This window comes from Scyliorhinus torazame, chromosome 10 (assembly GCF_047496885.1).
Source record: "Scyliorhinus torazame isolate Kashiwa2021f chromosome 10, sScyTor2.1, whole genome shotgun sequence".
NCBI classification, from domain to species: Eukaryota; Metazoa; Chordata; class Chondrichthyes; order Carcharhiniformes; family Scyliorhinidae; genus Scyliorhinus; species Scyliorhinus torazame.
The window spans coordinates 171,006,560-171,024,485 of NC_092716.1; the positions used below are offsets into that span (position 1 = coordinate 171,006,560).

Here is a 17,926-nt window from a genome sequence, read left to right on the forward strand (position 1 = left end):
TCCTAATCATCTTCAGACTGGCTTCAAGCTGGGGGGGGGGGGGGGGGGGGGGGGGGTGGAGGGTGTGCAGCAGCTTACCCACTTAAGATGCTGTTCGAGGTGGTGTCAGTCAGACCAGACCCTATGTCAATGTCTATCAGACCCTGCTGTCTTCAGGCAAGTACATTTGACACCTGCTCATGGGAGCAGCTTAAAATCAAACAAACTCCTTTCGTTTTAGAATCCGTACAGAGTCCCTTTAGTGCTGCAGGCAGCCATTCGGCCCATCGAGTCTGCACCACCCTTTGAAAGAGCAAGCTACCTAGGCCCACAGCTCCCCTCCATCCCCACACCCCACCTAACCTTTTGGAAACTTAGGGGCAATTTATCATGGGCAATCCACCTAACCTGCACATCTTTGGTCTTCCCTGCATGCTACAGGATAGGTTCTCCGACTCATTATCCCCTTCCACAAGCACATTTTCTTCTCTCTGATTTTCTTTTTCTGTATGGCTCATTGACCCTTGTCCTTTCACCTATGTTTCTCAGCAATTCACTTACCTCTTTGACAAAGAGTCATCCATACTCAGCATTAGCTCCCTTTTCTCGCCACAGATGCTGTCAGACCCGCTGAGGTTGTCCAGTAATTTCTGTTTTTGTCTCTTACCATGTGATCAGTCTGCAGTCAGCCAACCTGAAGATATCAGTCTATGTGTAGACTAGATCAATTAAATGGATTATCTTTAAGTTTCAGGTTGGCTCAGTGGTCCCATTCATTCCAGGGGTCAGGAGTTGAGTTTTCAAACCCCACTCCAGGATCTGAACGAATAATCTCGCTGAAACTCAGCGCAGGACTAAGGGAGTGTTCTATTGTTGAAGGAGTGAATCACCTTTTGGATAAGACATTGAACTCCATCTACCTCTTCAGATGGCCGTTAAAAATCACCAAAGCATTATTTAAAGAAAACCTGGGAATTATCCTGGCGCTCAAACAAGCATCAATCCTTCAATCAACATGTCTAAAACCGACTAACTGCTCACATGTTTCATTTATTACTTGTGGGACCTCATTCTGCACAAATTGATCATTGTAATTACCTACACGACAGCGGAGACTGCATTTTTAAAATTATTAATTAGCTGTGAATTGCTTTGGTAGACCTACAGCATGTGAAAAGCAATATATATGTGTGCGCATGCAAGTGTATTTTATATTTGTGTTTCATTTCTTTGAGCAAAGACTGCCTGATAAAAAAGGAAAGCAGTTTTCCTTAATCTATGGCAGTCTTTAAAAATTGGAACAGAATAACCTCCTTCACGAATTGCATGGCACGTTTCATTCCCTCGGGCAGGAAATACAAACGTCTGAGAACACGCACAAACAGATTCAAAAACAGCTTCTTCCCCGCTGTTACCAGACTCCTAAACGACCCTCTTATGGACTGATCTGATTAATACTACACTCCTGTATGCTTCACCCAATGCCGGTGTCTATGTATTTACATTGTGTACCTTGTGCTGTCCAATTATGTATTTCCTTTTCATGTAATAAATGATCTGTTTGAGCTGCATGCAGAAAAATACTTTTCACTGTACCTCGGTACATGTGACAATAAACAAATCCAATTTGAACAGATTGTTCGCTGCGGTAATTATATTTTTGTGGTTTCATGGATTAAGTAAAAGACCACTTTGTGCACCCCATAATGTTGCAGCCTTGTCTCTTTAAACTCATTCTCAAAATGTGTATCTTGCTGCCTATTTTTCATTGCCCTCGAGAAAGTGGTGGTGGGCTGCCTTCGTGAACTAAATCTATGGCAGACTTTAAAAATTGGAACAGAATAACCTCCTTCATGAAATGAAATGAAATGAAAATTGCTTATTGTCACAAGTAGGTTTCAAATGAAGTTACTGTGAAAAGCCCCTAGTCGCCACATTCCGGCGCCTGTTCGGGGAGGCTGGTACGGGAATTGAACCGTGCTGCTGGCCTGCCATGGTCTGCTTTAAAAGCCAGCGATTTAGCCCAGTGTGCTAAACCAGTCCCTCGAAAAGCCTGTAGTCACCACATTCCAGCGCCTGTTCAGGGAGGCTGGGAATTGAACCCTGCTGCTGGCCTGCCTTGGTCTGCTTTCAAAGCCAGCGATTTAGCCTTGTGCTAAACCAGAATTGCAGTTCATGCTGTTAGGGAAGGAGTTCCAAGACCATGCATGTAGGGAAGGCTCTTGGAGAACTTGGAGATGATGTTCCGGACCAGCTGTTGCTCTTGTCCTTGCACGTGGCAAAGGTTACAGCTTTAAGAGGTGCCGCCAACTTCAATTACCCTCCTGAGCAACTTAATCTACAGCTTTCTTACCATCTAGATGTTTTCCCTCCTACCCCTTTTGATTATATATAGGGGATTTTCACAGTAACTTCATTGCAGTGTTTATGTAAGCCTACTTGTGACACTAATAAAGATTATCATTATTAGAGAAATACTTGCCGCAATTAATTTTGTCAATTGTTTTCATCACTTTGGCAACACAGGTTTGGTCGTCTCAAAGATAAACTTACGTTCAACTTCTTCAGAGTAAATCTGTGACATTGCAAATCAGTATGTGGCAATGACAGTGTTCCCAATACTTTTGAAAATACTCTTGAGGTTCCCATATACATAAATATGTTTGGATCCTTATCTGGAGGCAGCTGCTTACATGAGACCTCATAACTGTACCAACCCAAATAATTTACAAAGGCTGGGTTGAGTCAATTCTACAAGTTTGGATGGGTGTGAGGTCTACTCTACTCACCATCAATGTCTGAGTGATTTAGTATACTATCACTGAGATAATGAGTGGACCTTCCATCATCTGAAATTAAAAGATAAAATAGGAAAATGTCAATCAAACCCCAACTTGAGTATTCAAGTCTATACCTGCAATGTTGAGTAGATTAGGCTATATCCTCTCGAGTTTAGAAGAATGGAGGGGGATGATATAATTGAAAAGTATAAATTCATCCTCTTTAAGAGGATGTGACAAGGTAAATTCTGACAGGTTGTTTCACAGAACTGGAGAGTCTGGAACTGGAACCATAGCCTCAGGATACGTTGTCGTATTCATTTCGGACTCAGATGAGGAGAAATTTTGTGAATCTTCGGAAATATCTATCTCAGAGGGTTTTAGATGTTCCATTTTTGTGTACATCCAATACTGAGATCGATAGATTTTTGGGCAATAAGTGAATCAAGGGATGGATGATAGGGAAGGAAAGTGGAGTTGATATAGAGGCTCAGCCATGCTTTTATTGAATACTGGAAAAGGCACTGGGAGCCATGTTCTTTCTTATGGCTAACATCGACATATTTTATTTTAAAAATCCAATTTAACCATAATTCCGCACATGGCAAGTTCCCTTCTCAGCTCGGTGGCATTAGAGAGAACAAGTGAACTTTTCATCTCTACATAAATCAATGACTATCTGTCTTACTCATAAAAATCTTCTCTCGCAATTCTCCCTCCCATCCTGGGTAAAGCCAAGAGATTAACACAAAAGTAGCTGATAGCTGCCATGGTTACCTGAGCAGGAGATTCCTTGTTGTCCTCCTCTGCAGAAACAGAGATTCGGTGCGACGCAATAACCATTCCCACAGCCAAAGGAACAAACGGCTACATGCAAAGCAGAAAAGGTCATGGTTAACATGCAGTAAAATGTCATTAGAGAAAAATGCACTAATCAACAGCAGCTCAACCTAGAAACAGTCTGCAAACAATTAGCAATTAGTCTAATTCATTTCAGAAAACATTTTCCCCCAATTGCTTGATTTTTCTGAACCACTTTATCACTGCAGTCTTAATTTGGGACAAGTAATGTGGTTCAAAGGATATACTCATACCCGACACTCAACCACTGGAAAGTTATATGCACCAATATCCCAGTGGGAAATAACTTTTACTGGGCCATAGATATGCAGCAGTGGCCCTGGAGATAGCGCTCTGCTGGGAATTTATCAGAGGTTTGTAAACAGAAGGGGAGGAATCAAAGGCTAACACAATGGGCTGGAGAAGATGGTGGCGCAGTGGTAATGTTGCGGGCTAGTGATCAAGCCATGCAGGCCAATACGCTGGGGGATATGGGTTCAAATCCCACCACTGCAGCTGGTAGAAATTAAAATTCAGTTAACTTTTGATTAAGAAGGCATACGCAATACTTTATTAACCCAGGCATAGAATATAAGAGCAGGGAGGTTATGATGGAGCTGTATAAAATGCTCGTTAGGTCACAGGTGTGGTAGTGTGTGCAGTTCTGGTCACCACATTATAGGAAGAACTGATTGCCCTAGTGTGGGTGCAGAGGAGATTCACCAGGATGTTTCCTGGGCTGGGGCACTTCAGCTCTCAAGAGCGACTTGCTAAGCTGGGGTTTCTTGCCTTGGAGCAGAGAAGGGTCGAGGGTTGAGGTGTATTAAAGTTTGAGCAGACTAGATAGGGTGGAATGGAAGGGATTTTTTACCTTTGCGGAGGAATCAATAACTAGGGGGCATAGATTTGAGGGAAGGGGCAAGAGATTTCGAGGGGGTTTGAGGAAAGACGGTTTCACCCGGAGGGTGATGGGAATCTGGAACTCACTGCCTGAAAGAGGGGTAGAGGTGGGAACCCTCACAATATTTAAGCAGAATTCAGGGTGGCACGTGGCACAGTGGTTAGCACTGCAGCCTACGGCACTGAGGACCCTGTTCGAATCCCGGCCCTGGGTCACTGTACATGCGGAATTTGAACATTCTCCCCGTGTCTGCATGGGTTTCACCCCCACAACCCAAAGATGTGCAGGTTAGGTGGATTGGCCACGCTAAATTGCCCCTTAATTCGAAACAATAAATAATTGGGTACTCTAAATTTTTTTAAAAAAGGTATTTAGATGAGCATTTGAAATGCCATAGCATACAAGGCTACAGACCAAGTGTTGGAAAATGGAATTGGAGTAAATAAGTGCTTAATGGCTGGCATGGACACGATGGGCCAAAGGGACTCTTGCCCATGTTGTAAAAATGCTATGAATCTGTGAGTGGGTGGAGAAAAAGAGAACCAATGGCTGGCAGATGCATGGAATGGGCAGTGAATCAGAGGCTGGTAGAATAGAGATCAGAGGCGGACAGAGCAAACATTTGTGGATATTGGATGAGGACTGAATTTGGCTTGAATAATAATCTTTATTAGTGTCGCAAGTCGGCTTACATTAACACTGCAATGAAGTTACTGTGAAAATACTCTAATCGCCACACTACGGCACCTGTTCGGGTACACAGAGGGAGAATTCAGAATGTCCAATTCAGCGAACAGCGCATCTTTCGGGACTTGTGGGAGGAAACCGGAGCACTGGGAGCAAACCTATGCAGACACGGGGAGAGCATGCAGACTCCGCACAGACAGTGACCCAAGCCTGAGTCGAACCCGTGATGCGCCGCTGTGAAGCAACAGTGCTAACCACTATGCCACCCATAGAAAATGAGGGTCTCACAGTTGAATCAGATTTTGGCACTTACTGTTCAGGATCATACATGAAGAGCAGTCACTTGGAGGACAAAGTGCTCTCTGTGCATATCCCAGAACACTTAGCAAGAGCAATGGTTAGGAGCAAGTTGCCCCTTGCCAGGCCACACTGATGCCCTCACCTGTCTCTCACTCAGTACAGATATGCACACAGAGAATGTCTAAGCAAAGCAAAGACCATGAGGAGCAAAGTTGTTGTACAGCAGCGCAGAATTTAGAGAAGTCTGTCACAGCAGGGATAAATTTTGTTGAGCACTCATCATCAGGAAGGTAAGATTCCTTCAACAAAAACCCACATTGAAGCATTTGCTCTCATTTTGACTTACGGATTATACATTGTCCACTGCCCAGCGTTGGACTCCACCCGAGGCAGCATCCATTCCCATACCGCGATTGGCAAATATGAGGGCCTTGGCGATACCTGGAAACAAAAGGCAAAAAGAACTGCCTCAGAGAGATTGCGGTCGCAAAGCAAATGGCAAAATCTGACTCCTATGAGAATGCAATTGAACAAAATAGTTTTTAAGAGGAAAATGCATCAGTGACTCTCATTGACTCCCAAATTCTAGCCAGGGATTTAACTAAATAAATGATGTGATCTACAGGTTCATGTATCCATTCTACACATACGCAGTTAAGTAATATCATCCTTTACACACAGTCCCAGTTTCCCAATGTTGAAAATTCACTTGAGAAATCAAAAACAAATCGGAGTTCGCACTGCTATAAGATAGGCTGCAGTCACATTCACCCAGGCTTGTCATTTTCCCTTGTACTGATGACATCCAACCCAGCAGCACCGCCAGGCATTGAAGTTTTCAACTGCAGCTATTGTTTTCCAAGTTTAAATCCCTAGGGGCATTTAATACTTCTGTTACCAGCTATGGCAGTTGTTTTGCAATTCCATTAAGGTTAGCAATCCACATTTATTTTCCAAAAATATACTCAATTTGTAAAATTTGCAAAAATATATGTCACAAACAGTTCAAAGTTGACAAGTGCAATATAGACTGCCTTTACAGGTTATATTTGCTGCGCACATTCACATTTCAAGTCAAACAATTTTTGGACCATCTCTGTCTGACATATGTTCAATAGCAGTTTGCCTTCTGAGCATTTTCTTCAAATGTTTTAGCCCAGTGGGCTATTGAGGTATGTCATTGAACTTCATTCGTCATTCGGCCTTCTCGAACAGGCGCTGGAATGTGGTGACTAGGGGCTTTTCACAGTAACTTCATGGAAGTCTACTTGTGACAATAAATTATTATTGTCATTATATTCAGTGTCAGTTTGGTTCAGTGGTAACACTCTCTTCACTTGGTCATGGATCCTACTCCAGGAACTCGAGTATGTAATCTTGGCGGACATTTCAGTGAAGTATTGAAAGAGTGGCATTTTATTGTTTTGGTGGGATCTTCTGCAAAATGACTGCTCCCTTTGCCTACAAATAAAATTTATTGGCTGTGAAGTGATTTGGACAACCTGAGGAACAAATAAATAATTTCCAATGATGAATTTACACTTTTTATGAATGTGCAAGATGTCTTTTCTTCCTTTTTTTTCCTTATCATGGTTCTTAATGGCCAGATGGCATGCTGTATGAGCGAACATATCACACAACATTCAACACACAAGTATGCATTGCTGCCTGTTGCATAACATTCTGGAATATAACAGCAAGACCCTAAAAGTTCAAACATTTGCATAATTCGAATGAGATGAATTAAGACCAGGAGGTTATTATAAATCTGGCCGATTTCAATCTAGATTCCTGATCTAATTCATAGAGCATACATGATCCATTTAGTTAACATCGAGGTCATTCAGTCTCTCGAGCCTGCTTCACAATTCAATTTGATCATATTGATCTATACCTCAACTTCAATGACATACCTCAATTCCATATCCTCTGATACCATTAGCTAACACAAAGCCATTGATCTGTCTTGAGAACTCCAATTATCTACAGCCTTTTTGGGAGAAAATTCCAGATTTTCTGTAAATTTTTGGGTGAAAATGTGCTTCCTGATACACATAGCTGGACTCGATATATAAGATTCTGCCTCCTTGTTCTTGATTCCTCCTCCAGGGAAAATAATTGGCAGGATTCTCCGCCGGTGGGATTCTCCGTTTTGCCGGCAGCCCGGGGGTTTCCCGACGGTGTGGGGCTGCCCCACAATGGGAAACCCCATTGACCGGCCGGCATAACGGGGAATCCCGCCGGCAGGTCGAGACTGAAAAGTGGCGTGGAGGGGCGGAGAATCCCCCCCAATTTCTCTACATCCTGTCAAATTCTATTATCACTTTAAGCACCTCAATCAGAACATCACACAATCAGTATTTCTCCCGATGTCCTCTAAAAGTTGCCTTCTTCAATAATGTTTCTCAGGCTCTTGGAATGAACACAAATTTTTGCTGGTATACCCTCAGTTTGGAACGTAGTTGCCACATCTTTATTTTTATGCAAAGTCTTTTGTCCAATTTTCTCCCTTACAACGAAACAGGGAGCTCTCCTGTGCTGAACTGCTCACATAGTGTATGTGACTGGCAGCTGCATAAGTAGGAAATAGGAGCTGGTTCATTTTTCTAAAGATTGAGTTTCCTTTTGCTGGACACCAACCCACCTGCAGATGTGCACTTCCTCAGAAATAATACAATTTGCCTTCAACTTTCTTTTCCTTTTGCTGTATTGCCATCATTACATTTACCTTCCAGATAATGTTTTTTGGCTCATTCTCCATTCTGCTTTCTGATGACTCATTGAACTATGCCAACTCTGAACGCTTGAGTTGATCACAGTCTTTCTCTAATGGTTGACCCGACTGCTTTGAAGTATGGCCCTTAATAATTTGTGTTCAAAGTCCACAATCTTTCTTGCATTTTACTTGGTCATGCCTGTGGTGTTGGGTGTTCTGACACACAGAAGAGCCAACACAGTTGCATATGGTACAACACTTGTTTATTTAAACTCACTATTTACAACTTGGTCTTTGCACTCTGCACGTGGGGGGCTCCCTGCTTGTGGTGTTTCAACAGCTCTTTCATGCTTCCTTCTCCCCAGACCTACTGACCTCCAGGTGTCGTGCTCGTGCTTTTTATGTGGTTGGTGTTCTTGTCTGTGATTGGTTGTGGTGTTGTGTACTCTGATTTGCCTGTTAGTGTGTCCATCATGATGTGTGTGTTTGAATATCATGACATCCCCCCTTTTTACAAAGATATGTGCCTACGTGGTAATAAATATGATCGTGACGTGAGTGCATCTAAGAGTGTGTGTGTGTCGTGTGCAGCATGTGTCTATGACGGAACTATGTACATGGGGCGATGTCGAGTGCGTCACATGAATCCAGTTGTACCATAACATAACAGAAATGCGAACGAGAGAAGAAGAAAAAAAAATTTTGAACAGTTGTCCAGTCAGACGACATCTGGAACGATAAACAACAACAGGTTATCATGTAAAATTGTCCAACTTATTAAACATATGAACTGTATTATAAGTCCATTCTAATGGGTTTGCGACGAATTCGGGTTGACCGCCTTAAGGGTGGATCAAGAACCACCGGCTGCTGTGCAGGCATGGCCATGGGTGGCGATGGAAAGGGCGTGATGTGCGGCAGCTCCACAAAGTCATCCTCGGAAGCCTGTTGAGGATCTGGCGTGTTGTGTGGCTGTGAACGTGGAAGTCGGCGAAGGGCGCGCCGATTGCGGCGACGCACGGAACCATCCGGCATGCGAACCAGGAACGAGCGGGGAGCCACTTGTCGGAGGACTTCGGCCGGTGCTGACCAGCCACCATACGGTTGATGGACGCGTACTTTGTCTCCGGAGGACAGGGGGGGCAGGTCCGTCGCTCGTGTGTCGTACCGACCTTTCTGGCGATCACGCTGCAGTTGCATGTCCCGAAGAACCGCCTCATGGTCTGTTGTCGGTGCCAGGACGGAAGGTACCGTCGTCCTGAGGGAGCGACCCATTAGTAGCTGCGCTGGCGAGAGGCCCGTGGATAACGGGGCCGATCGATAGGCCAGCAAGGCAAGGTTAAAGTCCGATCCGGCATCAGCCGCCTTGCACAGGAGCCGCTTTGCGATGTGGACACCCTTTTCAGCCTTCCCGTTCGATTGTGGATGCAGAGGGCTGGATGTCACATGAGTGAAACCATATGCTGCGGCAAAGGACGACCATTCACGGCTGGCAAAACAAGGTCCATTGTCTGACATGACAGTCCTTGGAATGCCATGGCGAGCAAACGTTTCCTTGCAGGCCCCAATGACTGCGGACGACGTCAGATCATGGAGAGGCATGACTTCCGGGTAGTTTGAGAAGTAGTCTATAATAACAATGTAATCTCTGCCGAGCGCGTGAAATAGGTCAACACCCACCTTCGCCCAGGGGGACGTCACCATCTCGTGTGGTAGAAGTGTTTCCGGAGGTTGCGCCGGCTGAAACCTCTGACAGGTTGTGCAGTTGAGCACCATGTTGGCTATGTCTTCATTAATACCCGGCCAATATACCGCCGCCCGGGCCCTTCGTCTGCATTTTTCGACACCCAAGTGGCCTTCGTGTAGTTGACGAAGAATCATCTGGCGCACACTGTGTGGAATGACGATCCTATGCGATTTCATAAGGACCCCGTCTATATTGGTGAGATCATCTCGCACATTGTAAAACTGGGGGCACTGCCCTTTTAGCCACCCTTCCGTCATGTGGCGCATCACTCGCTGCAGCAGAGGGTCAGTCGCCGTCTCTGCGCGTATGTGGGCCAGACAAGGATCATCAGCTGGCATATTTGCTGCTGTCAGAGTCACGTGTGCCTCAATTTGACGCACGAACCCCTCCGCATCTGGTGGTGTGCTCACTGCTCGGGAAAGAGTGTCCGCCACTATGAGTTCCTTCCCCGGAGTGTAGATCAGTTCAAAATCGTACCTCCTGAGTTTGAGTAAGATGCGCTGGAGGCGAGGAGTCATGTCGTTCAGGTCTTTGTTAATGATGTTGACCAGGGGGCGGTGGTCAGTTTCGACCGTGAATCGTGGCAGGCCATACACATAGTCGTGGAACTTGTCCAGTCCAGTTAACAAGCCCAGGCATTCTTTTTCGATTTGCGCGTAGCGCTGTTCGGTAGGGGTCATGGCTCGTGAGGCATACGCAACCGGGGCCCATGATGACGTGCTGTCTTTTTGCAGGAGTACCGCTCCAATACCAGATTGGCTGGCGTCTGTTGAGATCTTTGTAGGGCGAGTCGCGTCAAAGAAGGCCAGCACTGGTGCCGTGACCAGTTTGTGCTTGAGCTCCTCCCATTCCTGCTGATGCGACTGGTGCCAGTTGAATTCCGTCGATTTTTTTACGAGATGGCGCATGTTTGTTGTATGAGAAGCCAGGTTGGGAATGAACTTCCCAAGGAAGTTGACCATGCCCAGGAATCTTAAGACAGCCTTCTTGTCAGCCGGTCGTGGCATGGCTGTGATGGCGCTAACCTTGTCTGCATCGGGACGGACCCCGGACCTTGAGATGTGGTCCCCGAGGAATTTCAGCTCCGTCTGGCCGAAAGCACACTTCGCACGGTTGAGACGCAGGCCATTTTGCCGTATGCGGGTGAAGACACGTCGAAGACGATGCATGTGTTCCTGCGGAGTGGTGGACCAAATGATGATATCGTCCACATATACACGTACCCCTTCGATGCCTTCCATCATCTGCTCCATAATGCGGTGGAATACTTCAGATGCCGAAATGATGCCGAATGGCATCCGGTTGTAGCAGAATCTGCCAAAAGGGGTGTTGAATGTGCATAGTCTTCGGCTGGCCGGGTCCAGTTGGATCTGCCAGAATCCTTTGGACGCATCCAATTTAGTGAATATGTTGGCTCGCGCCATCTCGCTGGTGAGGTCTTCTCGTTTTGGGATGGGATAGTGTTCCCGCATGATGTTGTTGTTCAGATCTTTTGGATCTATACATATACGGAGCTCGCCAGAGGGCTTCTTTACACAGACCATGGAGCTGACCCATGGCGTGGGCTCCGTGACCTTGGATAGGACCCCTTGGTCCTGAAGAATCTGCAGTTGTGCCTTGAGGCGGTCTTTGAGAGGCGCAGGAACCCTGCGAGGTGCGTGAACGACAGGGATGGCGTCCGGTCTGAGTCGAATCTTGTACGTGTGTGGCAATGTCCCCATGCCTTCAAAAACCTCCTGGTTGTGAGCGAGGAGGGAATGGAGATTCGCGTGGAACTCAGCATCCGGGAAGTCGGATATCTCATCTGGAGAGAGAGACATGATGCGCTGTACCAGGTGAAGGACCTTACACGCTTGTGCGCCCAGTAACGAGTCCTTTGATGAGCCCACAACTTCGAAGGGGAGTGTGGCCGTGTACCCCTTGTGAGTCACCTGTAGCTGGCAAGATCCTACGGACGGGATAACGTTCCCGTTATAGTCAACCATCTTAAGCCGGGATGGTGTGATGAGTGGTTTGACCTTCATGGCCTGGACTGCAGAGTAAGCAATCAGGTTGGCGGATGCGCCGGTGTCCAGACGGAAGGCGACGCGCGATCGGTTGACCGTCAGGGTGGCACACCACTCATCGTCTGGATTGATGGCATTGACCTTGTTGACATCAATGACGGCAACTCTGAAGTCATCCTGGTCATCTGCATCACTTAACTGGAAGTCTTGATGCGTGGGCTGGACGGTCCTGACTCGTGTGCGAGGTTGTCGAGGATGCGCCGGATCCATGGGTTGAGCCGCACGACAGCGGGCTGCGTAGTGGCCTATCATGGCACATCTGTTGCACTGTTGGTATTTTGCAGGACATTGCCCTTTTAAGTGTAGACCTCCACACTTGCTGCACGTCATGACGTCACGGCGTTCGTTGCGCCACTGCGCATGCGCAGTGCGATCTTGCGGTGGGCGCGCCTGCGCAGTGCGTCCCTCGTTGTGGCCGTTATTCTTGGCGCGCACCTGCGCGGGAGACCGCGAAAAGCGCGGGAAGCGGCCGCTGTCGTCCGGGCCGTGGGGCGGGAAGAAATCGACGGCCTGGATGCGTTCAACGTCGTGGGCGGCCTGGCTTGCCGATTCGACGGCTGGGGACCCCCTCCGTGCCAACTCGGACGCCTGGAATCGGGCAAAACGGCAGGTCGCATTTTCATGGAGGACACAGGCTTCCACAGCAGACGCTAAGGTGAGGCTCTTTATTTTAAGAAGCTGCTGGCGTAGGCCACTGGAGGCAACGCCAAAAACAATCTGGTCCCTGATCATGGACTCTGTGGTGGTGCCGTAACCGCAGGACTGCGCTAGAATCCGGAGGTGCGTCAAAAAGGGTTGAAAAAGCTCCTCCTTACCTTGCAGGCGTTGCTGAAAGATGTATCTTTCGAAAGTTTCGTTTACTTCAGTTTGAAAGTGCTGGTCCATTTTGAGGATGACCGTGTCATATTTGGCCTGGTTTTCGCCTTCCTCGAACACCAGTGAATTAAAGACATCATTTGGGTGGGGGCCTGCGTAGAAGAGGAGCATTGCAATCTTCGAATCATCCGAGACATTCTGTTTTTCGGTGGCACGGATGTACAGGTCAAATCGCTGCCTGTAGAGCTTCCAGTTGGTGCCTAGGTTCCCCGTGACTTGCATCGGCTGCGGTTTGCCGGTGTGGTCCATGTCCAGAATGGCAGGTTGGTAGGCAGGTATCGATCCACTCCTGTACCATGTGGTGTTGGGTGTTCTGACACACAGAAGAGCCAACACAGTTGCATATGGTACAACACTTGTTTATTTAAACTCACTATTTACAACTTGGTCTTTGCACTCTGCACGTGGGGGGCTCCCTGCTTGTGGTGTTTCAACAGCTCTTTCATGCTTCCTTCTCCCCAGACCTACTGACCTCCAGGTGTCGTGCTCGTGCTTTTTATGTGGTTGGTGTTCTTGTCTGTGATTGGTTGTGGTGTTGTGTACTCTGATTTGCCTGTTAGTGTGTCCATCATGATGTGTGTGTTTGAATATCATGACAATGCCTTAGTCATGTTTGGAACTGATCCATCATCAGTCTTGATTTTGGCTGGGCTGATTTCTCACACAGACTTTGCCTTGGCTGTGCAATGATTAGTTGGTGCTGCTTCGGTAAGGCCCCAACCAACACTCTCCCCTAAATAAAGAAAACTCATTATTCCTCCATAATTTCATGCAGCAGAGTCTGTTTCTACTCAAATTCAGAATTATTAAATGTAATCATTTCTGTTTCCTGTCCTTTCAATAGAGGACATGGGATACTGTGCATCTAAAAGAGGTAGGACCAACACAAATGCTAGCATGCTCAGAGCAGATTCTTCAACCACATGTAGTCAGATACTGTTTATATAAAATTGGTTTCAAATGAAATTGAAATCACTTGTTTTATATTGTGTTCAGTTTCCACATTCAGCCAGAGCTAAGTGTGTTATCTCCAGGACTCTGTGTATGCACATATAGATAAATAGTTGATCCCCAAAGCACTGTCAGCTTTAAATGTAATCTAAAAGTAAAGAGGGATTGGAAGGCAAGACATAATTGCACCACTAACTGAAAGTATAATTCAGGCTCCTTTTTCAGTCATTCTTCCTGGCCTTGTCTTTATATAATATTTTCACAAACTATTGGTGTTTTTGGAAATGGATGACTCGGAATGGTTCCAGCACAGAAGGTACTCTACCGAACCAGATTGAAAAGCTGGGAGACACAAACTGAGGTGCTACAGTGCTACCATTGGCAGTTAAAACATAAGTTTAGACAGTCTCCACTGTAAATCTCAACATAAAATTCATAATGTGATGAGAGATGTTTTTATTTTTAATATTTCTATGGCCCAGTGTGTTATTCTGTGAAGCAGGTTTGTGTGAGTGAGTGAGTAACTAATCTCATCAAACTTAAGACAGATTGTCTGTAAGCTTTAGGATACCAAAGGAGTTTAGGTGCTAAAGGCATGCCTTTTAATGAAGGTATGCCCAAATGGATTTCTGTAAGTGAATCAACATTGGGCAGAAATGTGCATTAGGAGCTATGTAAGAGTTTGGATTTTAAGCTGTTAAGTTCCAATGTGGGGGGGGGGGGAGGGGGGGATGAGTGGAGGGGTAAGAGGTTTTACAATGTAGAAAAGGTCATAAATAAGCAAGGAAAGGTTAATAATTTTATTTGGCCCAGAAAAGGGGGCAACAGGGAGAACATGAAAGATTTTTATATTTTGGGAAAGTGGTACTGAGGGCAATGGAATTGAAGATTCAAGGGAAAATGGATATTGAAATGAGATGTTGAGCTGTTTTGGGACTTGGTTGGCACAGCAATTAGCATCTATTGAATCATAACAATAATGGGAATATTGATCAAACATAATAAGTCAATTTCCTGTGGCATTGTACACAGGAAATCAAACAAACATTGTCTCTTCCTTCATTTTATTTCACTGCCCTCATGTTTCAGTTTTACTCTCTTTCTTCCCTCCAATTCCATTTTTCTTCTGTTGCCCCTTTTGTAATTCTTCATTTTGCTTTTGCTTTTTTCTTTTGGGTGAGAGGTAGTGGATGACACAACAGGTTCAAGTGTTATGAAGGGAGGGGTCTTCAACAACCAAAGGCTGGCGTTGCAGGAAAAATATGGCCCTCAAGTGCTCCTTTCTCACCCCTCCTTGATTACAAACAAATTAACATCTGAAATAGGAGCAAAGGTAGGCCATTCAGCCCCTCAAACCTGCTCTGCCATTTGATATGATCATGGCTTATCTGTTTGTATTTCAATTTCTCCATTCCCATCTACCCTGATACCTTTTGATCCCTTTGCCTGACAAGAATCTATCTACTTCCGCCTTTAAAATATTCAATGATCTCACCACCTCCTGAGGCAGACAGTTTGAAAGTCACAAAACCCTGAGAGAAAACAAATTCTCCTTAAAAGGATGACCCCTAATTTTAAAACAGTGCTCCCGACTTGTCGACGCATCTAGAAGAGGAAACATCCTTTCCACGCCCACCTTGTCAAGACCATTCAGGACCTTATAGACTTCAATCGAGTCGTCCCTCACTCTTCCAAACAGGAAACAAGATCAGTCTATCCAACCTATCCTCATAAGACAACCCGCTCATTCCAGGTATCAATTTGGTAAACCTCCTCTAAACAGTCTCCAAAGCATTTACATCCTACCTGAAATAAGGGCACCAAAACTGCACACAGTACTCGAGATGTGGTCTCACCAATGCCCTGTTTAACCGAAGCAGAACATCTTTACTTTTATGTTCAGTTCCTCTCGAAATAAAGGATAACATTCTATGAGCTCCTTAATTAATTGCTGTACCTGCGTACTAACCTTTTGTGACTCATGCAGGAAAACACCAAAATCCCCCTGCACCTCAGAACTGCAGCTGTTCTCCTTTAAGTAATACTCTGTTTTTTTACCTGCCAAAGTGAACAACTTCACATTTTCCTACATTTTACACTTTACAACATACTTTCCTCTCCATCTTTGTGTCATTGCAAATTTAGCTCCCATGCCTTCACGTCCCTTATCAAAGTCATTGATATAAATTGGTAAAATGTTGAGACCCCTGTGGGACTCCATTCATCACATCCTGTCAATCAGAAAAAGACCCATTTATGCACCGTTTTCTGCCAGCCAGCCAATCTTCTATCCACACTAATATGTTACCTCCTACACCATAAGTTTTTATTTTCCACAATAGCCTTTCATATGGCACCTTATCAAATGTCTTCTGAAAATCAAAGTACAGCACTCCACAGGCTTCACTTTATCCACAGTGCATGTTACTTCTTTAAAGAACTCCAGTAAATTGGGTAAACATGTTTTTCCTTTTCACAAAACCATGCTGATTCACAAAACCATGCTGATTTTAAAAAGTATTTTTATTTAAGTTTTTAACATTTTAAAGTAAACCCAACACAAAACCCCAAACCTGCCCCCCAACACCCTAACCCATCCCTCCCACCCTCTCCCTACCCCCCGAGCAGTTGAAGGTAACCAGCTCATTGAAATGTAGTATAAACAAGCCCCAGCTCTTGTGGAACCCCTCACTCGCCCCTCGCAAAGCAAATTTCACCTTTTCCAAGTGCAAAACCTTTATTAAATCCCCCAGCCACACCAAGGCACAATGCGGAGAGACTGACCTCCACCTTAACAGGACCTGGCTGCAAGCGATCAACGAGGCAAAGGCTAAAACATCTGCTCGTGCTCCCGTCTGCAACTCAGGCAAGTCCAACACCCCGAAAATGGCCCCCAGGGGACTGGGCTCGAAGTCCACATGCAGGATCGTCGACATGGTGCTGAAAAACCACCTCCAAAATTTCTCCAACTTCGGGCAGGACCAGAACATTTGTACATGATTGGCTGGACCCCTCCTCCCATCAAATAACTGGCTCATCTTCAACTTCGTAAGGTGCGCTCTGTGGACTACCTTTAGCTGTATCAACCCCAGCCTTGCGCGTTGAAGGTTGAAGCGTTCACCCTCCTCAGCAAATCACACCACAGCTCCTCCGAGAGCACCATCCCCAGCTCCTCATCCCACTTGGCCGTAACCCCCTCCAGAGATACCCTATCCTCCTCCAAAATGCTCCCATAGATTGCAGAGATGACCCCCTCCCCCAACAATGACAACACCGCTCCAGCAACGAGGCGCGCGAAAGAATCGGAAAAGCCAGGAAAACCTTTTTCGCAAAATCCTGCACCTACATATACCTGAAAACTTCCCCTTGCGGGATTCCAAACTTCTCCCCCAACTCCTCCAAACTTGCAAACTGCCCTTCTAAAAATACGTCTTTCATTTCCATCACCCCTCGTTCCTCCCATCCCCGAAATCTAGCATCGATCCTCACTGGTTCAAACCCATGGTTCCCTCGGATCGGCATCAACTTTGACCCGCCCCAACCTAAAGTGCTGCCTAAATTGCCTCCATATTTTCAGTGTGGCCACCACCACCAGATTCCACGAATATTTCCCAGGGGCAAATGGGAGCGGCGCCGTTGCCTGCACCTGCAACCCGACCCCTTACAAGAGCATGTTACCATCCTCACCCACAAAGCCCTTCATACTCCACCCTGAGTCTTCCTACTCCACCCTGAACCTTGTCAGCATTCTCTGCCCAATAATAGTGTAACAGGTTCGGAAGGGCCAGGCCCCCCCTACTGCCACCCTCTCTGAAGCACCTTCCTCCTAATCCTTGTCACCTTCCCTGGCCAAATGAACGACAAAACCAACCTATTCACCCCCATAAAAAACGATTTGGGCAAAAAACCTGGTGGCACTGAAATAAAAATAAAAACTGCGGCAAGATATTCATCTTAACCGCCTGTTCTTGGCCTGCCAACGAGAGGGGAAGGCTATCCCACCTCACTAAAGCCGCCTTGATTCTGTCCATCAGATTTGTGAAGTTTAACTTACAGAACCGAGCCACCTGCAGTCCCAGATTC

General features: G+C 45.9%; 1 protein-coding gene across 3 annotated transcripts in view; it reads right to left on the minus strand.

Annotated features, from left to right (window-relative positions):
- Positions 1 to 17,926, minus strand: part of LOC140431033 (von Willebrand factor C and EGF domain-containing protein-like) — a 633,994-nt gene that overhangs the window by 486,356 nt on the left and 129,712 nt on the right. For all 3 annotated transcript variants that reach the window (XM_072518932.1, XM_072518933.1, XM_072518934.1), the window contains exons 2-4: positions 5,834 to 5,928; positions 3,537 to 3,626; positions 2,769 to 2,828 (exon numbers count right to left, since the gene is read on the minus strand). In XM_072518932.1, the coding sequence (XP_072375033.1) occupies positions 2,769 to 2,828; positions 3,537 to 3,626; positions 5,834 to 5,928 (245 nt within the window). The remainder of the gene's footprint in view (positions 1 to 2,768; positions 2,829 to 3,536; positions 3,627 to 5,833; positions 5,929 to 17,926) is intronic.